The sequence below is a fragment of the Myotis davidii genome, unplaced genomic scaffold (genome assembly GCF_000327345.1).
Source record: "Myotis davidii unplaced genomic scaffold, ASM32734v1 scaffold133, whole genome shotgun sequence".
NCBI lineage: Eukaryota > Metazoa > Chordata > Mammalia > Chiroptera > Vespertilionidae > Myotis > Myotis davidii.
Genome location: NW_006284732.1, coordinates 2,195,126 through 2,218,187, shown reverse-complemented (window position 1 = coordinate 2,218,187; position 23,062 = coordinate 2,195,126). Strand labels below are relative to the sequence as shown.

The following is a 23,062-nucleotide window of genomic DNA, read 5'->3' as shown; positions in this document are numbered from 1 at the left end:
ACTCCCACTTATTCCCAGCGAGAGGCTGCTCCTTGTGGTGGCATCCTGGGAGCGGAGCTTCAGAGTAGGAAGGAAACAGATCTGTGACCCATATTTTAGTTGACACCAAGACAGACGGCGAGAAAGGGACAGAGATCAAAGAATACAGAACAAAGAAAAAGAAATTCCAAAGAAACTGGGTCATCAGAGTTGGCAAGGAAATTTAGAGAAAGAAATAGAAATGGCATCCTTCCCCATTCCAAACCCCTGCCTGCCTTTCCCACTGTGAACCATAAACCAGTAATTTCCCACCTGTGAAATTAGACAGATAAACTAGATGGTCCCTCAGGGCCCTTCTAGCTTTAATATTCTATGATTCTAAGCTATTCACCGAGCTGGGAAACCGGAAAAAGTTATGTCCTGGTGTAGAAAAATATTTGGTGCTTTGAGTTAACTTCATTAGGCACTGGAGATGACACAAATAATGACAGTCGTTTAACACCTCTGTGAGAGAAAAAAAAAGCAAATTAAGAGAAGTATTCTCACAGAACCAAACAATGGCTTACTCAGATTCTTCCGGCAGTTGTGTAGCGTCTGTTCTAAAAATTACAATATGTTTTGAAATTACTGCTTCAGTGTATATGCAATATGTGTCAGACATTTATGTAATTATGTTATTAAAAAAATGGTTCCAGTATCTGTGGATAAAAACATGTCTGTATAAGCAAAAATATTAACGTCCCATTCTCTTCAAACCTGGCATGTAAAGATGGTCAACATAGGTAGCAACTGAAGATAAGGGCTTAGTCAAACCAATTGATTAAAATGTAATTATTTGGAAGGATAGTATTACATTGCTTATCTTCCAGAGGCAATTATCTGATTGTGTTTAAGTAGCGTTAGTCACAAAGAATTATTGTTTGGAAAAATAGGTGTGAGTTAGTTGGTTCTACTCTACTCAAATGATGGAAGGTCTGTTTTGGAATGGAGAGACTGAGGCAAGGAGAGAGAAGACACTGTTGTAATCTCTCAAATGAACAGATATTGATGTAATGAAGTTAACCTGTCATTGGTCATATATTAACTAGATGTACACAGAACCAATGGAGTCCTGTTCAAAGCTCCTTAGGGGCCATTATAGAATCTTTGGCACCACGAGTGAAAGCTGAGCCCACAGAATCTGGAAACAACCTGAGCTCAAGTCTGACTCCCACTTGTTGGTTGTGTGATCTTAGTTACTATCTGTGCTTCAGTTTATTCTCATGTAAGACCAAGTTATAAATAATAGCTCCTAACCCTTGGATTTGTCTTGGGGGTTAAATAAGTTGATACAGATAATGTATCGCTGTGCCTATCACATAGCAAGCACTCTGTAAATAATATAAGCTATACTTTTGACTTAAAAATTTTGTCACAAGGAGGAATTTAGCGAGATTACTGATTGCGAAAAAATAAGCAAGTGTTCTTTATTGTAACATTGGGAGAAAAGTCAAGAATTTAAAGACAATATGATGTAATGGTAGGGGGAAATACAGGCACCTGGGTAGACAGAGGGAGTTACTATGTATTTCTTGTCTACTGTAGTTCAGACACTGCTCTAGGCATGTGGCAACTCATCCAAACTTTCTAACATTGTGAAATGTAGTTAATATCTCTGCCTTACAAATGAAGGGACAGAAGGCTCAAGGGTGCTCAGTCACTTAGCTGAAATCACAGAGCTGCTGGGTGGGTGAGTCAGGATTAGACTCAGGTCTGTGGACTCCAACCTGTGGTGTTTGCACTGCAGCCTGGTTCTGTCCTAGGATGAGGCACGGAGGTCGTAGCCATTAAGGCCAGATGAGGGAAGCAGGAATCTTTGAACTCTATGGTCTCAGGCCACTTCACACTCATAAAAAAGTACTGAGGGCTTAAAAGAGCTTTGGCTATTGTGATCACACAACACTAAGTGCTAATGGACATTAAAGCTATTATATTATTAAAATAACTAGAGGCCCAGTGCACAAAAACGTGTGCACTTGGGGGGCATCCCTCAGCCCAGCCTGCCCCCTCTAACAGTCTGGGAGCCCTCACAGGATGTCCTACTGATGTCCCTGTGGGGAGCGGGCCTAAGCCGCAGTCTGGCCTCCCTCTGTGGAAGGCAACAGGCCGATCAGGTATACAGATACTTTATGAAGGCAGCACAGACTCCTTCCTTATTTCTTTCCTCTGTGGTTGGAGGATAGGGGACTAAAAGGTGGAGACAGAACTGTGGCCAGGCCTGGGGTTCCCGGCCTTTCCCCTCTCGGGTTTCCTCCTTGGATCAGTAGCAAACTTCACCGAGACACCAAAGCAACTCTGCCCTGGTAGTTCTGCACTGGCTCCTACCAGGGCACTCGTCCTTGAGGTCTCTGGGTCCACAGTCTGAGATCAGGGCGGTCACCCAGAACCTGATCCCCAGGACAGGTGGGGCAGGGGGGCTAGCTTAAAGAGCTGGAGGAAGATGGCAGAGTAAGAGTTGGTATGAATCAGCGCCTGCTTAGCCAGACTTCCTGAGCTCCCCACAGGGCCCAGCCTGGGCCCCTTCCCCACACCAGGAGGATCTCAGCTGAGGTCCCCTCCCTGCACCCAGGTCGAACACGCTGTCCCACCCTGCCTGCAGTAAGCAAATTAGCCGCCATCTTTGTTGTCAGTTAATTTGCATATTGGTCTGATCAGCCAATGGCGGGCATAGTGAAGGTATGGTCAATTACCATGTATGTCTATTATTAGTGTAGATGGACAATAGAAATACTAGCAAGACATATTCATTGATTAGAGAAGCAGTTCAACTAGTGGTTAAAATTGTAGAACCTGAGACATATTGCTCCAGTTCCACTGCATTTCCACTGTGTCTTACTTGTGTGACCTTGGGCAGGTCCCTTAATCTCTGTGCTCCAGTTCCATCCGTAAAATGGGGATAATGATAATACTTTCTAATTCATAGGATTAAATGTGTTAATATATATGAAGTGCTTACAACCAAGTATTATGAAGGTTTTGCTATCATCATCATAACCATTATTATTTTATTTTTATAGGGTCTAATGGTTTCTCTTAATTCCGGTTTGAAATTTCTTCATTGTCGTATGTGTCATGCCAAGGACAGAGTAAAGAATTAAGCACAGAACTGCCTTTCCAAGAGGGAACTAAAGCCTCATGATTTCTGCTCACAGGATCCCTCTGTCACCCAAGGGAATTTTAGGTGAGATTCCACTGCATTCCTGGTCCGGAAACTACCTGGCTCTAGAGATGAGAGTCTCATCCAAAAGCTTCCACCTGCACTTCATCCACGTTTCTATTCCCCAAAACAAAATGAAGCAGCGGTCTCCATGCTGAAATGTTATTACCATGTACTCACTCTATTATAATGAAGCATTCCTTCCATTCATTGTTCATTCTCCTTTTCCCTTCTCTTTGGCCATCAACTCCATTTAACCAAATAACTTTTTTACCCTTTCTTGTCAATTTCTCCCTTTACTTCCATTCTCTCTGCAGGTTTAAAACCAATGAATATCTGTTGGAACAAACAAAACTTCCCTCAGCGTTTCCTCTGTGGCCCACATACTCTGCCCCTCCTTGCCCAGGCAGGTACAGCCTCACGTCCTTGTCATCTTTATGCATCAATGCTTATTGAGGGTTATTTGTAGCTCACAGTGGTTTTCATTTGGCTGTCTGGTTGAATTAGCATATTACACTTTTATTATTATATTTATTATTATAGATTTTGTAGCTCAGCGGGCAAACAAAGAAAGTGTGGTTAGCAAGTGAAGTTGTAGCGTGACCTAGCGATTCATTTTTATCAGGAAGCAGGACTCCAAAGCCTGCACAGATTCCTAAAGCAGAGGAGCCCAATTTTTCCTAAACAAAACCACTACACACTGGATAGACCCTCTCTCTTCTCGTTCAGGGCTCCCTTAGATTGTTCTCTAAGCAGAGTACGTTGGTTTTATAAACCAACAGTGCCTCCATTCCATTAATTTTTATAAAGAACCTTTACGGAGGGAAATTCAAAACAAACAAACACTTTTATCTGTGAGCTAATCTAAATAGTAAGGGAAGTTAGAAATTGCTTCACATCCATGGAAAAATATAAACATTTACTAATTTTGCCAATTTTACTCACAGTCCAAAAGGAGAATCGTATTTCTGAAGAGGTTGTATTTTTTAAGAAAACGCACCCTCCCTTTGCCTTTCCCGGCTGAATTTAGCTAAGCTGGCATCTCAGCTTCTCATTTTTTTTTTCCCCCCTCAGGTACTGATGGTTTTCTCTGAGGCACTTTTACTTCTAATAAGGTTTTCTATGCCCCCTAGTGGTTATTTTGTTTCTGCCATTTGAAGCGAGCTAATGGACAATTAGGGAGCAGAATTCCGCCTGCGGGAGATAAAAGGCGAGGTTGCTGCGTGTTTACTGCGCTTCATGAAGTGTTTGTGGAGTGCCTTCCCTGGGAGGGGGCTTCGGGGAGGCTTCGGCTCACATCCACAAAGACAGGCTAGACTTCCCCTTTATTTTTCCAACGCCCTTTCCCGTGCTCCCAACACAGGATTGTTGGAAATCCTACCCCATTAAGGCTACATTTTATACTTGATGATAATTGGTTGCTTCGGTTTGAAAGCTAACGGAGAAGAGCCTCTTTCTGTCCTTAAATTCTGGCTCTGGGAGAGAGCTTAACATTCACTCCTCTGAGAAATGGAAGATGGCTCGTGGCAGTTTTTAAGGCCACTGAGTAGAGGCATCTGGGCCCTTCTTCCTGCTTTCAAGTCCAGTGAACTTGGTAGGATCAGCCTCTTCTCATTCCTCCGGCTGGGCTGTATGAAAGCCAAGGTGATTTGCAAAAGATGTTCTGAGATGTTACCGCTACGGCTGTGTGGTCGCAGGCAGATTTATTTGGTGTAGCTGCCAGGCCCTCATCATGCCTTTTGTAAGTTTTGATCCCTAGTAATTATTGGAAATGACACCAACTTTTCTTAATTAACCCCTCTGACATAAACAGAAGGTGTGCTTCCTGCATGGGTTGCCTCCAGAGGACTGCGTTTGGGGATGGGAAACATTCCATTGTTCTGCACTCTCGCTCCCTTACTCACCAATTCTCAAGGGATTAAATTGATGAGGAGGATTTGTTCAGATTAGCATTTCATGTTCACCTAAGACGTAATGTTTATCCTTGGCTTATATGGTGATGGAAGACAGAAGCAGTTCTAAATAGCTAGACAGGATGAAGAAGCAGTATAATAAGTTACAGAATGTGTCCAATGCAGCGAAGCTGTGACCACCGTGACCATCTTTTCCATAATTCTTACATATTTTCAAAAAATTATTGTTTGCAATGTTCATATTGTTAGCTAGATCTCTCTCTCTCTCTCTCTCTCTCTCTCTCTCTCTCTCACACACACACACACACACACACACACACACACGTATCTATACAGCTATTAAATAATGAAACATTACCACTCCCTTTGTGAGATAACGCCAAATTATTTTTACACATTAGCATGTGTGTCCTTTCCTAACACGACTGTAAGAGAACTCACTTTGTTTCAGCTCCTGACTGATACTTTTATCATCCAACATTTAAACACTTACCAACTGATAGGTGGGAAATGGCAGCTCACCATAGTTCAATTTTCATGTCCCTGAATTCTAACCAGTTTAGGCAGTTTTCCATGGTCCTGTGGACCATTCATGCTGCTACTGGGCGATACGTATTTATGTATGTGTTTTTACTTATGGTTGCTACTTAACCGTCGTTTTTATTCACTTGTAAGAGTTCTTTGTGCATTCTGGATATGTAAGGTCAGTTGTTTACATAGCAAGAATCTTCAACAGATAGCCATCAAAGACAGTTTGATGCTAGTGTTTTTGCTCTCTTTGTGATATATTTTGCTCACTAGAAGCTCTTGATATTTTTATGTAGTTGAAATCATCAATAGTTATGGTTTATATTTTTTGTGGCTTCTTTGAAACTCCTTTTCCCCCCGATTTTTAAAGATAGGCCCCTATATCTTCTGAAGTGTTACTGTAGCACCTTTTATTTTTGCGATCAAGAAAGTTAATGGTCCACCAAATTCTCATGCCCCTCCCCCTTTCCAGAAAACAATGATTTCAGGGAAGTAGCTGCTCAGTCAGCAATAAGTTAATCCTTCTTAGCATCCAGATGGGGTCATGTGGCTAGGTCTTGCCAATGGAATATGTGTAGAAGTGACATAGCACTTATATAAGGAATGTGTGCCTTCTCTTTCCTCATCCACAACCATGCAAGGACTCTGGGATACTAGGATTTAGGGAAGCTATAGATGAAAAGAACACAGATGCTTGAATCCCTGCATATATGGAAACAGCCTGCAACCAGGAACACCTATGTTGGGCAGCCACTTGAGCAACAAAAGGATTTCTATTTATTAGTCACTAAATTTCGGGACTATTTTGTTTCATCAGCTAATATTACACTAATCAATATGGAAACTGGTATTTTGAAGTAGGAAGCTTGCCGGGGTTCTTGTTCTAGCATTAAGAGGGTTCAGGAAATCTGGAGAAGGCTGTGTGTGGATTAAATAGGAGTCCAGAGACAAAGCATAATTTTAAAAGGCATTTGGGGGTCAGAGGAGCCTAGTTTAAAGGAAACTAAGATCTAAGTTCTAAGGTCTCCTCATCTCAGGACCCCATGCTTTTTATTAATGCAATTTGTCCTGAGGCAAGGTGGAGATATACACTTCAAAGGGTCAGGTTTCCTATACAGAGTCCATTGTCAGAATGGAAGAATTAGCCTACGGCTGTTGTGGTGTATGGCCAGTAGGAGGCAATAACATGTAGATTAAGATGCCCTGAGCTGTCTGGCAGCCAACAATCAATCTAATGTATCCTATTCAGGTTTGGGGAAATGCCTTCAGCCATTCCCAACAGGTGGCTACATGTGTGACTCAACCCTCTTGAGTCCCCAAGTTCCATCAACCTTTTGATGAAACTCTTGCAATTATGACATGCTAGAATTGGCTTCCAGCAAAAGCTGCCTTAACAAATTCTAAAATATGGCATTGACACAGTGGATGAGGGGCAGACAGTGAAGGAAAATATAAAACAAGATGGAAATACAGAGAGCTTTACTATATCGTAGCATAAAGTTTTACCAGCTTTTTTTGTAAAAGGAAATCGAGTGCCCTAGTAGATGTGCAGCTGTGTGGAAGTAGTTGGAAGGAGCTAGAAATGTTCATGTATATTGATTGGTCTGTCCTCATTGCTTATAGCACAGTGTAAAAACAAAAGGATGAGTACAAATGGTTGGCTTGAGAGAAGAGCTAGAAAGGAATGGAAAGAGGCCAGATATGTAGAGTTTCAAGGATAGGCAGAGCTGTTTCTGTACTCTAAGCCAGGATTTAAAAATTAGGCTGAAAAGGACTTTGCATAACAAAGGTTCATTAGGAATTTTCAGTTTCAGGGGTGGGCAAACTTTTTGACTCGAGGGCCACAATGGGTTCTTAAACTGGACCGGAGGGCCGGAACAAAAGCATGGATGGAGTGTTTGTGTGAACTAATATAAATTCAAAGTAAATATCATTACATAAAAGGGTACCGTCTTTTTTTCCAATAGTTTTATTCATTTCAAACAGGCCGGATCCGGCCCGCGGGCCGTAGTTTGCCCACCGCTGGATTAGGCCCTGTGGCAAAGATCAGATGAAAGTTATTTCTTTCCAACTCAAGGTTATTTTATGAGATGACCTCCCGGTGCCTGCCAGTGTACAAGGTACCCTGGAAGAGACAACTGTGGGCGGTGGGGAGCAGAAAGCAGAGATATGAGTCAGAGTGAGAGCTATGCCCAGGGAAGAACTAATGTGGTTATTCATACCTGGAATATAATGGAAGCAAATAACTGAGGAGCCTACTAAGTATCTGTAGGGATTGTCTTGCTAAACACACTACAATCTGGCTTTAAGAAGTCTGTGACTGTAGAATTGCCCCCATGCCTCCAAACTTGCCCCAGCAAGAATTTGGCAGTGAAAATAGGGCTCCCTCGAGGAGGAGACATTCCTTCAGCCCATTTCAGATGGGGCGTCGGGACCATAGTTCTCCCTTAGTGTGGTCCCCAAACCAGCAGCCTCACCATCGCCCAGGAACTTGCTAGCAATGCAAAAATTCCCAGACTCACTGAATCAGAAATTCTAGTGATGGTGTCCAGCGATCTGTTGTAACAAGCCTCCAGAGGATTCTGATTCTTGCTAAAGCCTGAAACCACTGCCTCAGGAGGAAGCATCAGGGCGTGTCCCCTGGGCAGAAGGGAATAGTGAAAAAAAGTTTCTTCTGGAGAACAGACTTGAGTCTAATCAAGGAACTTCCCCCCACAGACAGGAAATGGGTCTTCACCAAGCCCATTGACAGGATTTCACAATTCCTGACTCTTGTCTCCTTTCCTTTTTCTTTTTTTACTGAAGGAGCTTTTATATTGAAGTTATCTTTAATCTGCTCCTCCTTTATGTACCGCATTGGAAACCCCAATACATATTTAGTTCCTAAATAACCAGATAATGAAGATCTCCTCCATCCAGAGCACTCGGAGGGAACAGTGACCAGGGATTACTAATGGAATGTGTGAAAAGTGGTTAAGAAGAGGGTAGTTAAAAACAAGACTGAGGCCTGAGACCGTGGAGGAGTCATGAATTGAAAGACATTTGGGTCCCTGAATCACTGTTTGGACAAAAGCTACCTTCTAACACACTTTTGCTGATTTTTTTTTTAATGAGTAGTAAACTTGTATTGTGTTGAGACAATTTCTAATTCTATTTCTTTCATTATTATAGGTATGTTCCATTTTTAATTTTTTCTTATAAGTAAGTTTTATCTTTAACTCTTTCTAAAAGAGCATAGATTATAGTACTGTAAAGTGTAGTCTGAAAACTTTTTTGAAACTGAAGTTGAAAGAATAAAAAATGCTACAAGCCACACAAACTTCCCAGGCTTCCCCCGCTACAGACAGGAACAGGGGGAGCGCAGGCCTTGGGGCTGTCCCTGGAGATAGCCAACCATTGAGATAAGCAGGTTGTAAAAATACCAGGCAGGAGTGAGTGAGACACGAGCTGAGCCCCAGCGCGCTGGAATAAAGCCTCTTGCTGTTTGCATCAAGTGACATCTCCTGCGGTTGATTGGGGTCGCCGTCGGTCTGCGGGACAGAGTGAGGGTCCCATTTCTGGGGTCTCACAAAGTATTTAGTCTTTTCACATTTATTGTGATACTGACATATTTGTGTTTGTTCTTTCATCTTATTTTATGACGTTTGTTCTACTCTCTGTTTCTTTTTCCCCTTCTTTTATGACTTCATTTTGATTAACTAATATTTATGTATTTAACTTTTATAATTGCCAGGTAAACAGAATTGGATTAATCATAAACCTTCTTTTATAACAGATTTTCATTACTTTTCTCTTCAAAGCTTTCTTTTGTATAATCCACATGTTTGTTTCTTTATTAATACAATAAACACTTTTAACCTAATAATCCAACTGTTTTTGTTTTCTCCCCTCATTCTCTTTTTTATCTCCTTCTGAAAGTTCCGTCATATATATGTTGGACCTTCTCACCCTCTACTCTAGGTCTAACTCTTTCATATTTTTTATTTTCTTGTTCCTCTATGTGTTGCTTTCTAGATAGTTTTTTTCTCATCTAACTTCCAGTTCATTAATTCTCTTCTTATTGAGTCTAATCTCCTATTTTAGCAAACCATTAACAATTTTTATTTCAATTTATTATATTTGTTATTTCTAGAAGCCTATTCATTTTCTTTAAATTGCTTAATCATTTTATAGTCTCATTTCCATCATCCTTCTTCTGAGGATTCAGGTTTTGTTTTTTTTTAACAAAATAAACATTCTGTTTTACAATAGTGTCTGATATTTTCACAGGTGAAATCTTTGACAGTCTGATTCTTCCGTCCTCTAATCCTGACGTATTTCATCTTTTAAGCCTTTTTTTTTGTTGGCATTTCTTGCAAACTCCTTTTAAATGTGTTTCTCATTATTTTCCTTGGAAACTTTACCAGTAGGAATTCCTGGAGACCTAGGTTAAAGTTGTGTTCCCTCAGAGAGGTCTCCCGTATGCTTCTGCCAGTTGCCTGGTGGTACTACCCATCTGGAGATCACTTAAAATTCAATTCTCCACTTGAATTTCAATTTTAACATGCAGGTAACAACAAATTTACATGAGAGCTTGTTGCTGTCTATGATTTCTCAGGGGCAAATTCATTTTCCTTCTACCTAATGTCAAAGTAAATGCAGACTATTTTATATTCTGTTCCCTTCTGCTTCAGAGTCTTATTTATCATTCACCCTAGCATGGAGAGCGGAACCCACTGACAGGTAGAGTTTTGCAAGGACCATCTATTAGAATCCCTACCTTTTTGAGTTCCATGCATTATGTCCTCTCTCTCTTACACTTAGGATGACCACATAGTATTCCAGGGGCTTTTAAGAATAAAACTGGGTGTTGTTAATAACTCTACCAGGGCAACAGGCATTAACTAGTACTGTCCTGGGTCAACCAGGATATAACCCTACTCATCCCCACATGGACATCAAAACTTAGGCTCAAAAGCATCAGGATTTTGCAGATACAATTTGGAAAATTGCTGCTTTTGCTGTTCACTGACTTCTAGTTTCCCACCTTCATATTTATTTTTCCCCCTTGTGGAGTCTTTGGTTTTTTACCAGCTCAGTGAGCATGTTCAGATGTTTGTGAACATCTTTGATTTAGTCCATTTCGTTGTTGTTTTTATTGCAAGGTTGTGCAGTAGATTTAATCTAGCTTGTTACCAGAAACAGAAGTCTTTTCCCTGTCTTCAAAGGCAATACAAAGACTCGATTTAAGCGTGAATTTTTCCATATGCAGAAATCGGTCGAGTAAGAATTGGGATTAAAAAAGCAGGTATTTCATTCTAAAAGTGGCTCATTGTTGTGCTTGTTCTATCTGGCATGCCTCCTAGCATATTGCCAGGAACTGGAAACACAAATAAATGTGACCATGCATGGAGGAGTTAATAACCTCCCTGGGAAGAAAAGGAACATATGGACATGGAAGAGTGGTAATCCACGTCCTATATGATAAAGTGCCTAAAGCCGGTCATGAATAAGGAAGAGAAGTTGTAGGACTGGCCATCCTGGGCTGGGAGGTCGGAGAAAGATGCAGAAAAAGCCTAACTTAGTAGTGTTTTCACAAATGCTTAAAACTTGAACAGGGGCTTTCACATTGCCCTTCAATTTTTGAATACAAATGCTGGTTTGCTCCCCAATTTAAAGGAAAAAACACCAGCATTATTATTTACACTTTTAGGTGGACTCAGAAAATATTTTGCCAGAAGGAGCAAGTTTGTTATTTGATACAGAGAGCATCAGGTATGGTACATATATAGATTTCTTTTTATTGGTTATCATGGGTAAGATTCAGATGTTTATAATGCTGTCTTTGAAAATGGGATAATACTAAGTATGTAACACCAAGTACTGCCCTATAGTTCATCGCCTAAGTGGATTTAAACAGGTAAATGGGGCATTTAACCATGTACAATTAAAACCCTAGGATATTTCTGTTCATTTAGCATTTAGAATGCATTTTAGGGTTATTGATAAGAGGGATTAGATAATTATATATGTTCCCGAAACACTCCCTTTGGATTTAGCTCTTTAGAATAATGATAAACTATAATGACAAAAAGAACTGAATAGACTTTTCATTGAGTTTTGGTAAGTACTTGCAGCATAACATAAATGCTCAACCCAAAAGGCCCATATGGATAATGCAACTGATATGCCATATTGTAGCATCTTTGAAAATAGAACTGATTATTACTAAGCTTTCTATCTTCAGGGTATAGCAGTGTTTTACACATAGTAGGGGTTCAAAAGATGCTGGTGTTATTTAACAAAATGGGAGTTAAAATTGATATTGTAGTCCTAACTGTGTAGCCATACATTCCTCTGTACTATAAATACCTGTGCAAGCAAAGATTGAAACTGAATGAAGAATGTTTTATGCATCTATGTTTTATTTCTCAAGTATTTTCAGAAGGTATTGTGATTAATTCAAAAAACACCCTTTAGAAACATGAATGTAATGTTATCAAGCATTTCTAGAAAGAAAAACAATGTGCTCAGGCTGTGGGCATATTTCCAAAATCATGAAAAATTAATTACATGCTATTATGCAATCATATAAAACTATTCCTACATCGTATAATACGTAATCATAGAGACAAAGTAAATATAAAAAAAATAGAGCAACTCCAAAAAACATGGTGCTTTAGATGCACTTAAAAAAACCCTACTTTCCTAACACCTTTGAAATGCACAACAAAAATCCGAGAATGTTTCTCCTACACTGAAATCAAGAATAACTCTAGCATCATACTACCAGCCTGGAAGAGTTTCTTTTAGATATACGTTAGAATAGACTAAAAGGAGAGGCCAAGAATACTCCTACCTCCCAGTGCATAGCACTTGCCAACTTGTAGGCAGTTCGTGGAGGGCAGTTGGAACATGCCCTCTAAATGCCCCTGTTTAAGCCCTCTAAGAGCTCTTTTCTTTTTCCTTTTCTCTTTGAATGCTCATTCCTTTAGAACTTCCTGGTCTTTTTCAAGGATGTCTCTGAGAGTCTTAATTAGTGGTTTAAAAATTTTGTTTCTTATGCTCCCTACATTGTTTCTGTTTCCCTGAATGCCCCTCCCTCATCCCATTTTTTTTCATTTTGGAACCGCTGGTTCCTAATACAGGCTCTCTACAGTTGCCTGGTTATTGGTGGCTGTCCACTCATTCTGAAGAGTGAGACACTACCAAGCTAAGTCAATAAGGCAGGTCAACTAGTGGGCATCCCTGTGGGTGAGCAGGCTGAGCTGTCCCCCAACTGTTGGCATCTAGAAAACTCTGTCCCTTTGTGCAAATCAGCAGAGTGCAGTGGTTCTGCACAAGGGCTCTAACGTTAGATTGACTGGATTTGTGAAGAAAACGGTTAAAACAGGATCTTGTACAGCACTAGTTGTATCTGTTATGGCTATAGTTTCCATTCCCCTAGAGCAGTGGTTCTCAATCTTCCTAATGCCACAACCCTTTAATACAGTGCCTCATGTTGTGGTGACCCCCAACTATACAATTATTTTCGTTGCTACTTCATAACTTGTAATTTAGCTACTGTTATGAATCGTAATGTAAATATCTGATACGCAGGATGTATTTTCATTGTTACAAATTGAACATAATGAAAACATAGTGATTAATCGCAAAACAATATGTAATTAAATATGTGTTTTCCGATGGCCTTAGGCGACCCCTGTGAAAGGGTCGTTCGACCCCCAAAGGGGTCGCGACCCACAGGTTGAGAACCGCTGCCCTAGAGAATAATTCACCAATATTCTGCTAGGGAACATACGCATGAACTGCAAGGGTTTCAGAGCCAAATGTTTCTATCTAGTATCTAGGACCTCACTTTCACTCCACCTTTAATTGTGTCTGTTGTCTTCAAGAATCTTTCTGCTTCAACCTCCCCAGAATGAAAAGCTTAGTATTTTCTTGGTGTGGAAAAGGAGCAGTCATTGGTTTGCATAGGACAAAATAGAATATCTAGGGATGTAACTGTCTCTTATTCAGGCTTTAAATCAAATCTCTTCTTGTCAGTCCCACTATAACCCTCTTTCAGAGGTAGCTGGTCATTCTAATTCCTGAGCATTTCGCAGTTAAGCAGAATACATTAGCTTGCCTCTGGATTCCCTCCACTACCAGCTTTATTTCCATTTCGTATCACCATTCATCCATCCCTTTTATGTTTCCAAAAATTTCAATGTCTTTATAGCTATAGTTCCATTGTCATTTTAGGGGAGGAGACACGTTTAAACTGGGGTCTCTCCCACATTTTAGAAGGGTCAATAGGAAAGAGCATTAATGGAAAAGGCAGGAAGTATGGGACCTGCTCCCTCACCTGCGGTAGATCACATACTGTCAACAACAATAAAACTGGACAAAATATATGAAGCTGATGTTTTCAGGCTTAGGACAATAGCCAACGCAACACAATCTCCCCAGCTCTCTGGCTAGGCAACTCTTGGCCGTGGTACAGAGAATTGGAGTCTGAGCAGAGCAGAGCGGCCCCATTTAGTTGAGGAGGCAATAGGTCAGAGTTTGAAATTGTTGACATATCTAACATATTTCAGCAGAGCATCAGTGATGAAGGAATCATGGGCAGAAATGCATGGAGATTCCTTGAGATTCCTGGGCCAAAGGCTGTGTTTGCAGGGAGAGACTACTTGAGATTAATAAAAAAGAGGCTATTATGGCATCAGAGATACTAGTGGGCAAGCAGTGCTAGGGGACATCGGTGTTCCAGCCCATCCAGAGAGAAAAAACCTCATTAACATCCCGCTAACTCAGCTTGCTGAGACAGCAGAAAACTGCCTTGGGAATAAAGACAATGGCCTAGAGTGAAGTCTATTTTAGATATGCTTTGAGAAAACAAATAAACAAACAAAAAACCCTAACACCAAGTCTGGATAAGAGCACAGAAGAACCAGATTGAGTCCTGCTGTATTGGAAGGGCTTTGGAAACACCTTGGGCTTTTCACAAATCTGTTCTTAAAAATTTGTAAAACCAAGTCAACACAATTTCAAGGTAAGCAGGAAATTGATGTGTTTCCTAGGGAAAAGGCAACAACCTTCAGAGGACAATAATAAAATCTAGCGTCACCATGATGATTTATTTACAATATCCAGTAATCAGTAAAAACCATTACACACACAAAACCGAAAAAACATGTCCAATAACCAAGAAAAGAAAAGCAATTAAAAATTGACCTCAAGGCCACTCTACATTGTTATTATTGTTACTTTAGCCATTTGTTATTTAAGAAACCGCTGCGGTAGGTTGCATAATAGCCTTTCAAAAATGTCCTCTTCCTAATCTTTAAAACCTGTGACTATGTTACATTACATAGTAGAAGGGGCTTTGCAGATGGGATTAAATTATGGATTTTGAGATGAGGAAATTATCCTGGATTATCTGGGCAGGCCAATGCAATTGCAAGAGTTTTAATTATAAAAAGAGGAGAATTAGAGAGAGGAGGGATTTAGATAGAAGCACAGGTCTGAGAGGTTGGAAGATGATATGGAACTGGTTTTGAAGATGGAAGGTGGCTTATGGAAGCAAGAAAATGCAAGGAAATTAATTCTCCTCTAGAGCCTTCAGGAGTAAGGGAGGACTGCCAGCTCCTTGGCGTTAGTCCAGTGAAACGGATTTCAGACTTCTGACCTCTGAGACAGAGAAAGGTTGTGATATAATTCAAGCCACTAAATTTGCAGTAATCTATTATAACATCCAGAGAGAAGTAATACAAACAAGATGCTGGATTTAATAGACAAATATGTTAAAACAGCAATATAAATACATCTAAAGAGTCAAAGAAAAATACGATTTATTTAGTGAATAAGAGAGAATTGTATAAGAGAAGTGAAATTAAATGGAAATTTTATAATAGAACAATAAACTAACAAAAATCTCTCAGGGTAGCCTTATTGATTCTTTCATATCCAATTTCTGTCATTTAATAAAAAAAAAAGTAGACATGCAAGGAGACAGGATTACGTGACCCATAAACATGAGGAAAATTGCAGACAATAGAAGCAGACTCAAAGGTAATCCAGATATTGAAGTGGACAGATAAGGGCTTTAAAATACCTATGATTATTCAATTCTAGAAAAGATGGGAAAAACAGACCAAAATAGAAAAGCAGTCACAGGCCCAGAAAGATTATAAGGGTAAGAAATTCACTGAAATGGTAGAACTAGTGAAGAGAATCCAATGTAAATTCTATAAATGATAAAAAATATAATATCTGACATTAGGAATTCTCCTAATGGGTTTAATAGCAAATTGCATATATATAAGGCAGGATTAATGAAAGGCAGATCAATAGAAAATATTTAGATGAAAGTGCTGAAGGAAAAAAACATAAAAATTATAATTTAATTTCTTCCTGCAGCTCAATAATGGAAAGGGCTCTCGACCTTAGGCATTTTTACATTGCTGGCCTTGTATCATTTGATATCATTTGGGCTCATTATATAGTATCAGGAAGATTATTATATTGAATGGTGTTGCTGGGTAGAATTTAAGAATAAAATTAGAACAGGAAGCAATGTTTAGTCTTAAGTGCTCCATGATGTAGTTGTTGTTTGTTTTTTTAAAATATATTTTATTTATTTTTAAATATATTTTTATTAATTTCAGAGAGGAAGGGAGAGAGAGTGAGAGATAGAAACACCAATGACATAAGAGAATCATCGATTCGCTGCCTCCTGCGTGTCCCACACTCGGGGTCGAGCCCACAACCTGGGCATGTGTCCTGGCCAGGAATTGAACCGTGACCTCCTGGTTCATAGTTGACACGCAGCCACTGAGCCACATGAGCCAGGTTCAACTTGTGGTTATCAATATCTTGCACTGCCCTCTCTGGGGACCTTCTCAGGGGAAACCGAAATGGCCTGCATTGGTCCAGGAGGACACACAGGCACTAAGGTGGGTTAACAGGAGAAGCATGGTAGGGTGTTGATTATTGATGAAATTAAGGCATGGGTATGTGAGGTCATTTTATCACTTTCTCTAATTTTGTGAATACTTAAAAATTTTATGATATTAAATTAAAAAACAAAATGAAGTAAGAGTTACTGTGTCTCCAAAGTTCATAACAGGCTTTTTTTCTGAAAAAAAAGTTCCCTGCACTCAGAGGCAGTGAGCTTGCCTTGAGCCTCCCGTCCTTGTGCAGACAGCAGACCAAGGAGGCAGCTCCCTCCCTGGCAGACGGTCAGAGCTCTCTGCCTTTTGTTCCTACACGTTCTCTGCCTACAACTGGGCATGTGAGGCAAGGTCATTCGGGTCCCATTCTGGCCTTGAAAGTATCATCAATCTCTTTTTTGGCCTCAGTTCCAAACTGCATCCTCCAGCACAATTAGCCCTGAACAGCCCTGAACTCTTTACTTTGGAAAATAAAACTTACCCTTTGAATCCAATTTAGCTTGGATCTGTGTGATTATATTCTCTCAGCAGAACCCTGGGAGGCATACAGTCATCTGAACCTGACCCATAACTGCAGGGAACAAGCCAGATAAGAAAATGACAGAACAGCTGAATCCAAGGAAGGTATTTTGAGGCTAAAGGAAAATTATACACTTTCCCAAGCTAAGGTCAATTATCCAGGGTAATAGAAATGTTAAAAAATGGAGAAAGCGGGATTGGTTGTCAGAGGAGGTCCCTAAGAAAGCAGAATAAGGACCAAAGACAAAGTGGAAGAATTAAAATCAGAGGGATGATTTACTGTTCTGTAAATTGATAGAATGAAAGGGATAAAAGAAGCTACAGAGACAAGTTGAAATAGACATGAAGGAGATTGAAGTGATTTTTCTCAGGTGGGTGAAAACTTTGAAATCACCACTTGCCATCCCAAGCAGGATTCTCACACTGTTCCTTGAAGACTTACTTTAATGATAGACAGTATCAGTACTAAGCAGGTCAATTATTTTTATGTGAATGAACGCTATAAGCATTTAAGGTAGCAAGAGATTTTCCCTTAGCTTATTTCCTTTTTATTTTTTAAGACCCTGGCATTATTTTCATGCCAGTAATTTACTCAGCAAGAACCTGCTCGGGCTATTGGAGTAGAGCCTCACTGTGAGGTTTCACAAAATCATTTTACAAATGAGAAACCTGAACCTCTGGAGTAAAACCACTTGACAAAGTCCTGGAGCCAGGGCCACAGAGAGGAGAGGTGAGGAGAGGAGAGGAGAGGAGCTGGGTAGTAGGGAGAGGGGAGAGGAGAACTACCTAGTGTCCAGGTTCCAAATGGACCCTTGAATGCTCCTCCATGCTACGCAGCCACATGGACAGGTTCCTTGGCCCTCTAGTGAAATAGCTCATTCCATATGCTCTAGTGAGGCCCAGGAGTAGAGATGACTTGGAAGGTGATGGGTGGAGAGAATTCCATCATCCAGAAAGTTCATGTAAAGAACTACTGACTTTCCTCTTTCTTATCCGGGCATGCCCGGCAAAGAGAGGTTCCTGAGGAGCGTCCTTAATTAGGTCTATAGCAGATGTACTGTCCTAGGAGAACCTGGAAACCACAAAGAGTTCCTATGGTAACCTTTCTTCCGCTCAAATCATCTCCTCCAGCCTTATTCTAAAACCGATTCTTGGAATTATTTTTGTTTTGTAAACATAACCTTCATCTAAATATAATTGTGGCAAAGCTGTGTTTTCACAGAAAAAATATTACCAGCCAATCTAATGATTTTAAAATTAGTTTATTAATTATACCACCACATTTGCTAGGTGTATAAATATTCAGACCAGGCATTTTCTCAGATATTTATACTTAGTGATAATTCAGCATATACACAATTCAAAAATAGCTTAGCTCTTGTAATAGAAGTCATAATTTCATGACAGTCACAAAAGAGAAAGGTATGTAAAGAGAATTAGTATTTCCTGAAATATTTTCCCACAGAGAGAAATAACAACTATGTTAGATTTTGTTTAATACACAATATATACATGATATTTAAAAGCACTTCTGTTCCCCAAAAGTCCCTCCTCCCTCCCCAGAACATGTTGGTAATAACCAATATTAACTTGATAATTTTTATAAATCTAATAACAACTTGAAAAATTATCTATAGCAATAGTTATAATACCCCAATTACCTTGCAGGTATTCATTTTAGTCATTTGCATTGACATCTTTGAATATCTCAAGTGGATGGTACTGACTTGCTTTAATCTACAAAATTGACTATAGCTTAGTGAAAAATATAGTTTAATAACCTCAAAGCAAAATTTGAAAAAGAGGTTTAAAGATATGAAATTTAAAAAAAATGAATATTGAAAAAGATACAAATAGTGCCTTGAATAGTCTTGGGGTTCAGTACAAATAGGCCCCAGTATGAAGGAGTATAAAACCATGAGTGAAACTTGTCTTTCTCCTATAGGTGCTAACTTACTGAGACCAAGGGCAAGTGTTCTCCCTCCAACAGGGCCCTGAGTTTTAATAGTTCCAGTTGTACATTTTAACCCTTTACTGATATGCATGTAGCCCATTCTTGGGTCTACCTAAGGAAGGAACTCAACAAATGGTTGCAAAGGACTCCAGCAGCTCTGCCCTGGCCTTGACACATGAATGCACAATGTTTACTGAGTTCCCCTGAAGGAGATATTCTGGCCTAATTAGAAAGTACAGGGGAAGTACCAGTAGGCTTTTCTCTTTGGTTGAGTAAGTGAAGTTTGTCAAGGGTTGTTTGAGTAACTGATCTTTTTTGCTTGCTCCAGGTCCCCACTCGCTTTGCATCTCACCATGGAGCCGATGGCCTGCTGAAAATTGTCGCTGACCACCACGTACAGTAACAGGTTACCAAAGGTGTTCAGGGCGGCTAAGGGTCTAGAAAAGATGTAAGCTTCATGGATCTGATTCTCAACGGAGCAGCTGATGGAAAGCAGGCGAGATTCAATCCGAATGACCCTCAAGATATGGTAGGGTAAAAAACATATATAAAACACAAGAAGTAGCAGGATGGTTAGCCTCCGAGCTTTCTGCTTCAGGCCGCTGTGAGTCCTCGGCCCTTGGTTGAGGGTGTAGATAATCATGGCGTAGCAGAGTGTCACTATCACCAGGGGAAGGCAGAAGGTCGTGGCAGTCAAAATCAGGTTGTACCACTTGATGGTAGTGAGGTCATCTGAACTGGTGAGGTCAAGGCAGGCAGAGCTGTTGATCCTGGTGGTGGATGTGATCAGGAAAGTCATGGGAATGACAGCCACCAGGGAAATGATCCACACCCCAGCACAGGCCACCACGGCCCACCGAGTTTTGTGAATGCAAAAGCAGCTCATCGGGTGGCTGATCACAAAGTAACGGAAGACACTGAAGCAGGTGAGGAAGAGGATGCTGCTGTACAGGTTGAAATGGAAACCGAAGCGGATGAACTTGCACATGAAATCCCCAAAGATCCAGTTTTCGCCGCTGGCGTAGTAGTGGATCAGGAAAGGGAGGCTGGTGAGGTAGAGCAGGTCCGTGCAGGCCAGGTTCAGCATGATGACGGTGCTGCTTTTCCAGGGCCGCATTTTGCAAATGTAAGTGGAAATTGCCACTGCGTTCCCCGGAAAGCCCACCAGGAAGATGATGCCGTAAATAACAGGGAGGTAGTGCTTCTTGAGTGGGATTTTTTCATCAGTGCAATTTCTAAAAGCAGCCGCATAACCGGGGAAATCAGAAGTGTTTGTAAAATTGTCTAGTGGCTCATTCATGGTTGTCTCCTTTCATCTTGTAAGAAAACAAGAGAGGGCAGTTTGGCAATATGAATCGACTGAGAAGTAACTCGCTGATAAAAAGAAAACAGAAATCATTAACGACAGGGTAAGGAAAACATTGATCCACTTTTAAATGAAAATTGCTCTAACATTTTTAAATTGCCACTTTTTTTTTTTCTCTTTCATCAGGAGATGAAATTGAATTTCTAAGAAAATGGCTGTGAGGCAAGTTACTAAAGACATCTAATAATAATGTAAAAGTTAAATTACCATGAGAATTAAAATGAAGGAGTGGGGAAGAAAACACCCACATGGGGAAAACAATTTGGCAAGATTTCTGTTGGGCGAGACCCACCGTGAATCAAGCACTTGGCTGCCTTACTTGACAAAACTCTGAGAAGTGTTTCTTATTATTATAGCCCTTTTACGGAAAAAACTAAGACTGAGGGAGGTTATGCAACCAATCCCTGCTAACACTTCCAAGGGCAGGGCTGCAGCTATGCTCTTTCTACCTTACCTCACTATGCTGCCTCTAAAACACTGACAGAACAGAAAGTACAAAGGCATGAAAAGACTGAATACTAACATTTTTTAAAATGTAGATTTCATGCATTGCACCGTTGTTTGTATGGTAGATTTCATTTCAAATTTCAGCTCTTCCAACCCACGTTAATAAGCGAACATAATTTGTTCATTGTGTGTGGGGGTGGAGGGCGGGGCTGGAGGTGGAGAGGAAGAGGAGCAACAGTATCACAGCCTTAAGGGCTTGGGCTCTATCACCAGGTGCCTGACTTGGATTCTCAGTTTGGTTGATGAGTAGCCAGCTGTGTTTTCCTAAGCAAGTTGTTTAGACTCTCTAGGGCCGGGAAGATTGGGATTTGGACTTCCTTCTTCTTTCGGTGTTTTCTAAAATTTTGAGAGTGAATTTCTGCAGTGAGAAAAGCATGAAGATTCTATAAAAGAATTGCTTACAATTAGCTTATTATTTGAATGTAAACAGCTGTTGGTAGAAACGCATCCCCTTTACATTTATGGAGTACCCACTGTGTATTAATTAGGCACTCTGCCAGGTCCTAGAGATACGAAATGAATAACACACAAATGTACAAGCGACTATCACAGTCTACTCGGGCGGGGCGGGGGGAGGGAGGGAGGGATGAACACGGAAATAATTTAAGAAAATATAACCCTACCTCATAGAGCTGTCAGTATATAAAAAGAAAATAAAGAAAAATACATAGGACACTACTGGGTACGTAAGTGCTCAATAATTGTTAGGTAATTGTTAATCACTAAGTCCTTTGATAGATGAATGGTACAAGGCTGCTAAGAATTTAATGAAGAGTGGGAACAGTTACCTGGAGAATAACAGAGGGCATTAAAGGTAAGTTACATGTGAGGGAACATATAAGCTGACATAGCAAGAGAGTAGGAAAGCCATTCTAGGCAAGGAAATAGCATATGCAAAGGCAGCGACGTATGACAGAGTTGAGGAAGTCCAGGGGAACTCTAGTTAGCTCAGCATGGCTGCTATATCAGGGGGCATTGGCAGACGAAGCTCGAAAGAAAAAGAATAGCTAATAATAAACATCATAGTGCCTCCTGTGTACAAAGCACCCTTCTAAGTATCTTACATAGGTACATTCATTCAATCCTGACAGCAACCTAATGGAATAGTGCCCTCATCACCCCCATTTTACAGGTGTGAAAAGTGAGGCACAGAAAGGCAATGACTTGCTCAAGGTTACACTGCTAGTTAGTAGTGAATCCAGTTAGAGAAGAAGGTCAAGCCTGTTTGCAGGGCTGGGCTGCCTCTCACAATGAGTAGGCAAGAGGGAAAGAAGTGCTCAATAAATCAGACTTCTAAATTGTTTGATCCAAAGCTAAAATGTCAATAATAATGGCACCCACTTTGGGTTGAGAGAAGACTAAATGAGTTAATCTACATAAAGTGTTTTTGGAAGGTGCGTGGCACATCTATATCAGTGCCCGCCACCATTACTACTATTATCTGGTAATAAAATCTGCACCATCAAACTTTTCCTCAGTGTAGCAACAGAAATATCCTTCCGACTGGCCCAGCTTAACCAACCCAAAACTAGTAGAATCCTTCCCTGTTGGTTGGTGTTGAATATATTCTTCCAGCTCTCATGTTGGGTGCAGATTGGAAAGCACTTAAACATTTATTACTTTTATTCTGAATGAATTAGAAACACAGTAGCCCAGGGATGTGTAACTGGCCACTGGGCAGTTGTTAGGGTCCTCCCAAGAGAAACCAAGTGCTCCCTGGGACCATGCATGGCCTGCCCAGAGTGAACGCTTCTCTCCTTGTCTAGTTAATTGACGTTCACTGGCCATGATCTTCACAGAACCAGCACCTACACAGCCATGGAGATGACAGGAGTCAGGCACTGCTGACCAGCAAGGGTGCAGTGAGGCAGGAAACCACAGTGAATAGCTTCTCCCTTGGCCAATACCAGGGGGGATGGACTCATGCACGGAGAGGAGGCAGCAATGGAAATCCAAAGAATATGGCCATGGTCGGGGCGTTGCTGAAGCGGCCCCTCCAAAGTCAGCCCTTAGCAAATCAAGATTCAAGTCCATGGGGCTTATCTGTCAACTCCTTGAAAGCAGAAACAGGGGCCCAACACGCAGAAGGTGCTCAATAAATATTTGCTGAGTACATAAAAGAACAATGAGCAACATCAATAAAACGTATCTTGTGCTGAAGGGCTAGTGAAGCAGCACTTATTATTA

General features: G+C 40.6%; 1 protein-coding gene and 2 long non-coding RNA genes across 5 annotated transcripts; 2 read left to right on the top strand and 1 right to left on the bottom strand.

Moving 5' to 3' along the window:
* Window positions 1-706: 706 nt before the first annotated feature.
* Window positions 707-17,132, top strand: LOC107181551. Of its 3 annotated transcripts, XR_001512209.1 has the most exons (4): window positions 707-717; window positions 3,099-3,104; window positions 11,309-11,370; window positions 17,058-17,132. It is a non-coding gene; the product is annotated as an uncharacterized LOC107181551 (long non-coding RNA). The 3 variants fall into 3 exon arrangements; XR_001512210.1 differs by lacking the exons at window positions 707-717; window positions 3,099-3,104 and adding an exon at window positions 9,637-10,165; XR_001512208.1 differs by lacking the exons at window positions 707-717; window positions 3,099-3,104; window positions 11,309-11,370 and adding an exon at window positions 16,354-16,532.
* A 913-nt stretch (window positions 17,133-18,045) lies between these two features.
* On the top strand, window positions 18,046-23,035 carry LOC107181549. Its single transcript, XR_001512206.1, has 4 exons — window positions 18,046-18,145; window positions 20,327-20,411; window positions 21,614-21,689; window positions 22,675-23,035. It is a non-coding gene; the product is annotated as an uncharacterized LOC107181549 (long non-coding RNA).
* Window positions 18,152-20,316, bottom strand: OXGR1 (oxoglutarate receptor 1). Its single transcript, XM_015557604.1, has one exon. The coding sequence runs from the start codon at window positions 20,300-20,302 to the stop codon at window positions 19,289-19,291; it is 1,014 nt and encodes a 337-aa protein (XP_015413090.1). The 5' UTR covers window positions 20,303-20,316; the 3' UTR covers window positions 18,152-19,288.
* Window positions 23,036-23,062: the final 27 nt, after the last annotated feature.

What these genes read in the sequence shown, in the direction of transcription:
- OXGR1 (XM_015557604.1), bottom strand. Translation starts at nt 20,302, where the DNA reads ATGAATGAGCCACTAGACAATTTTACAAACACTTCTGATTTCCCCGGT.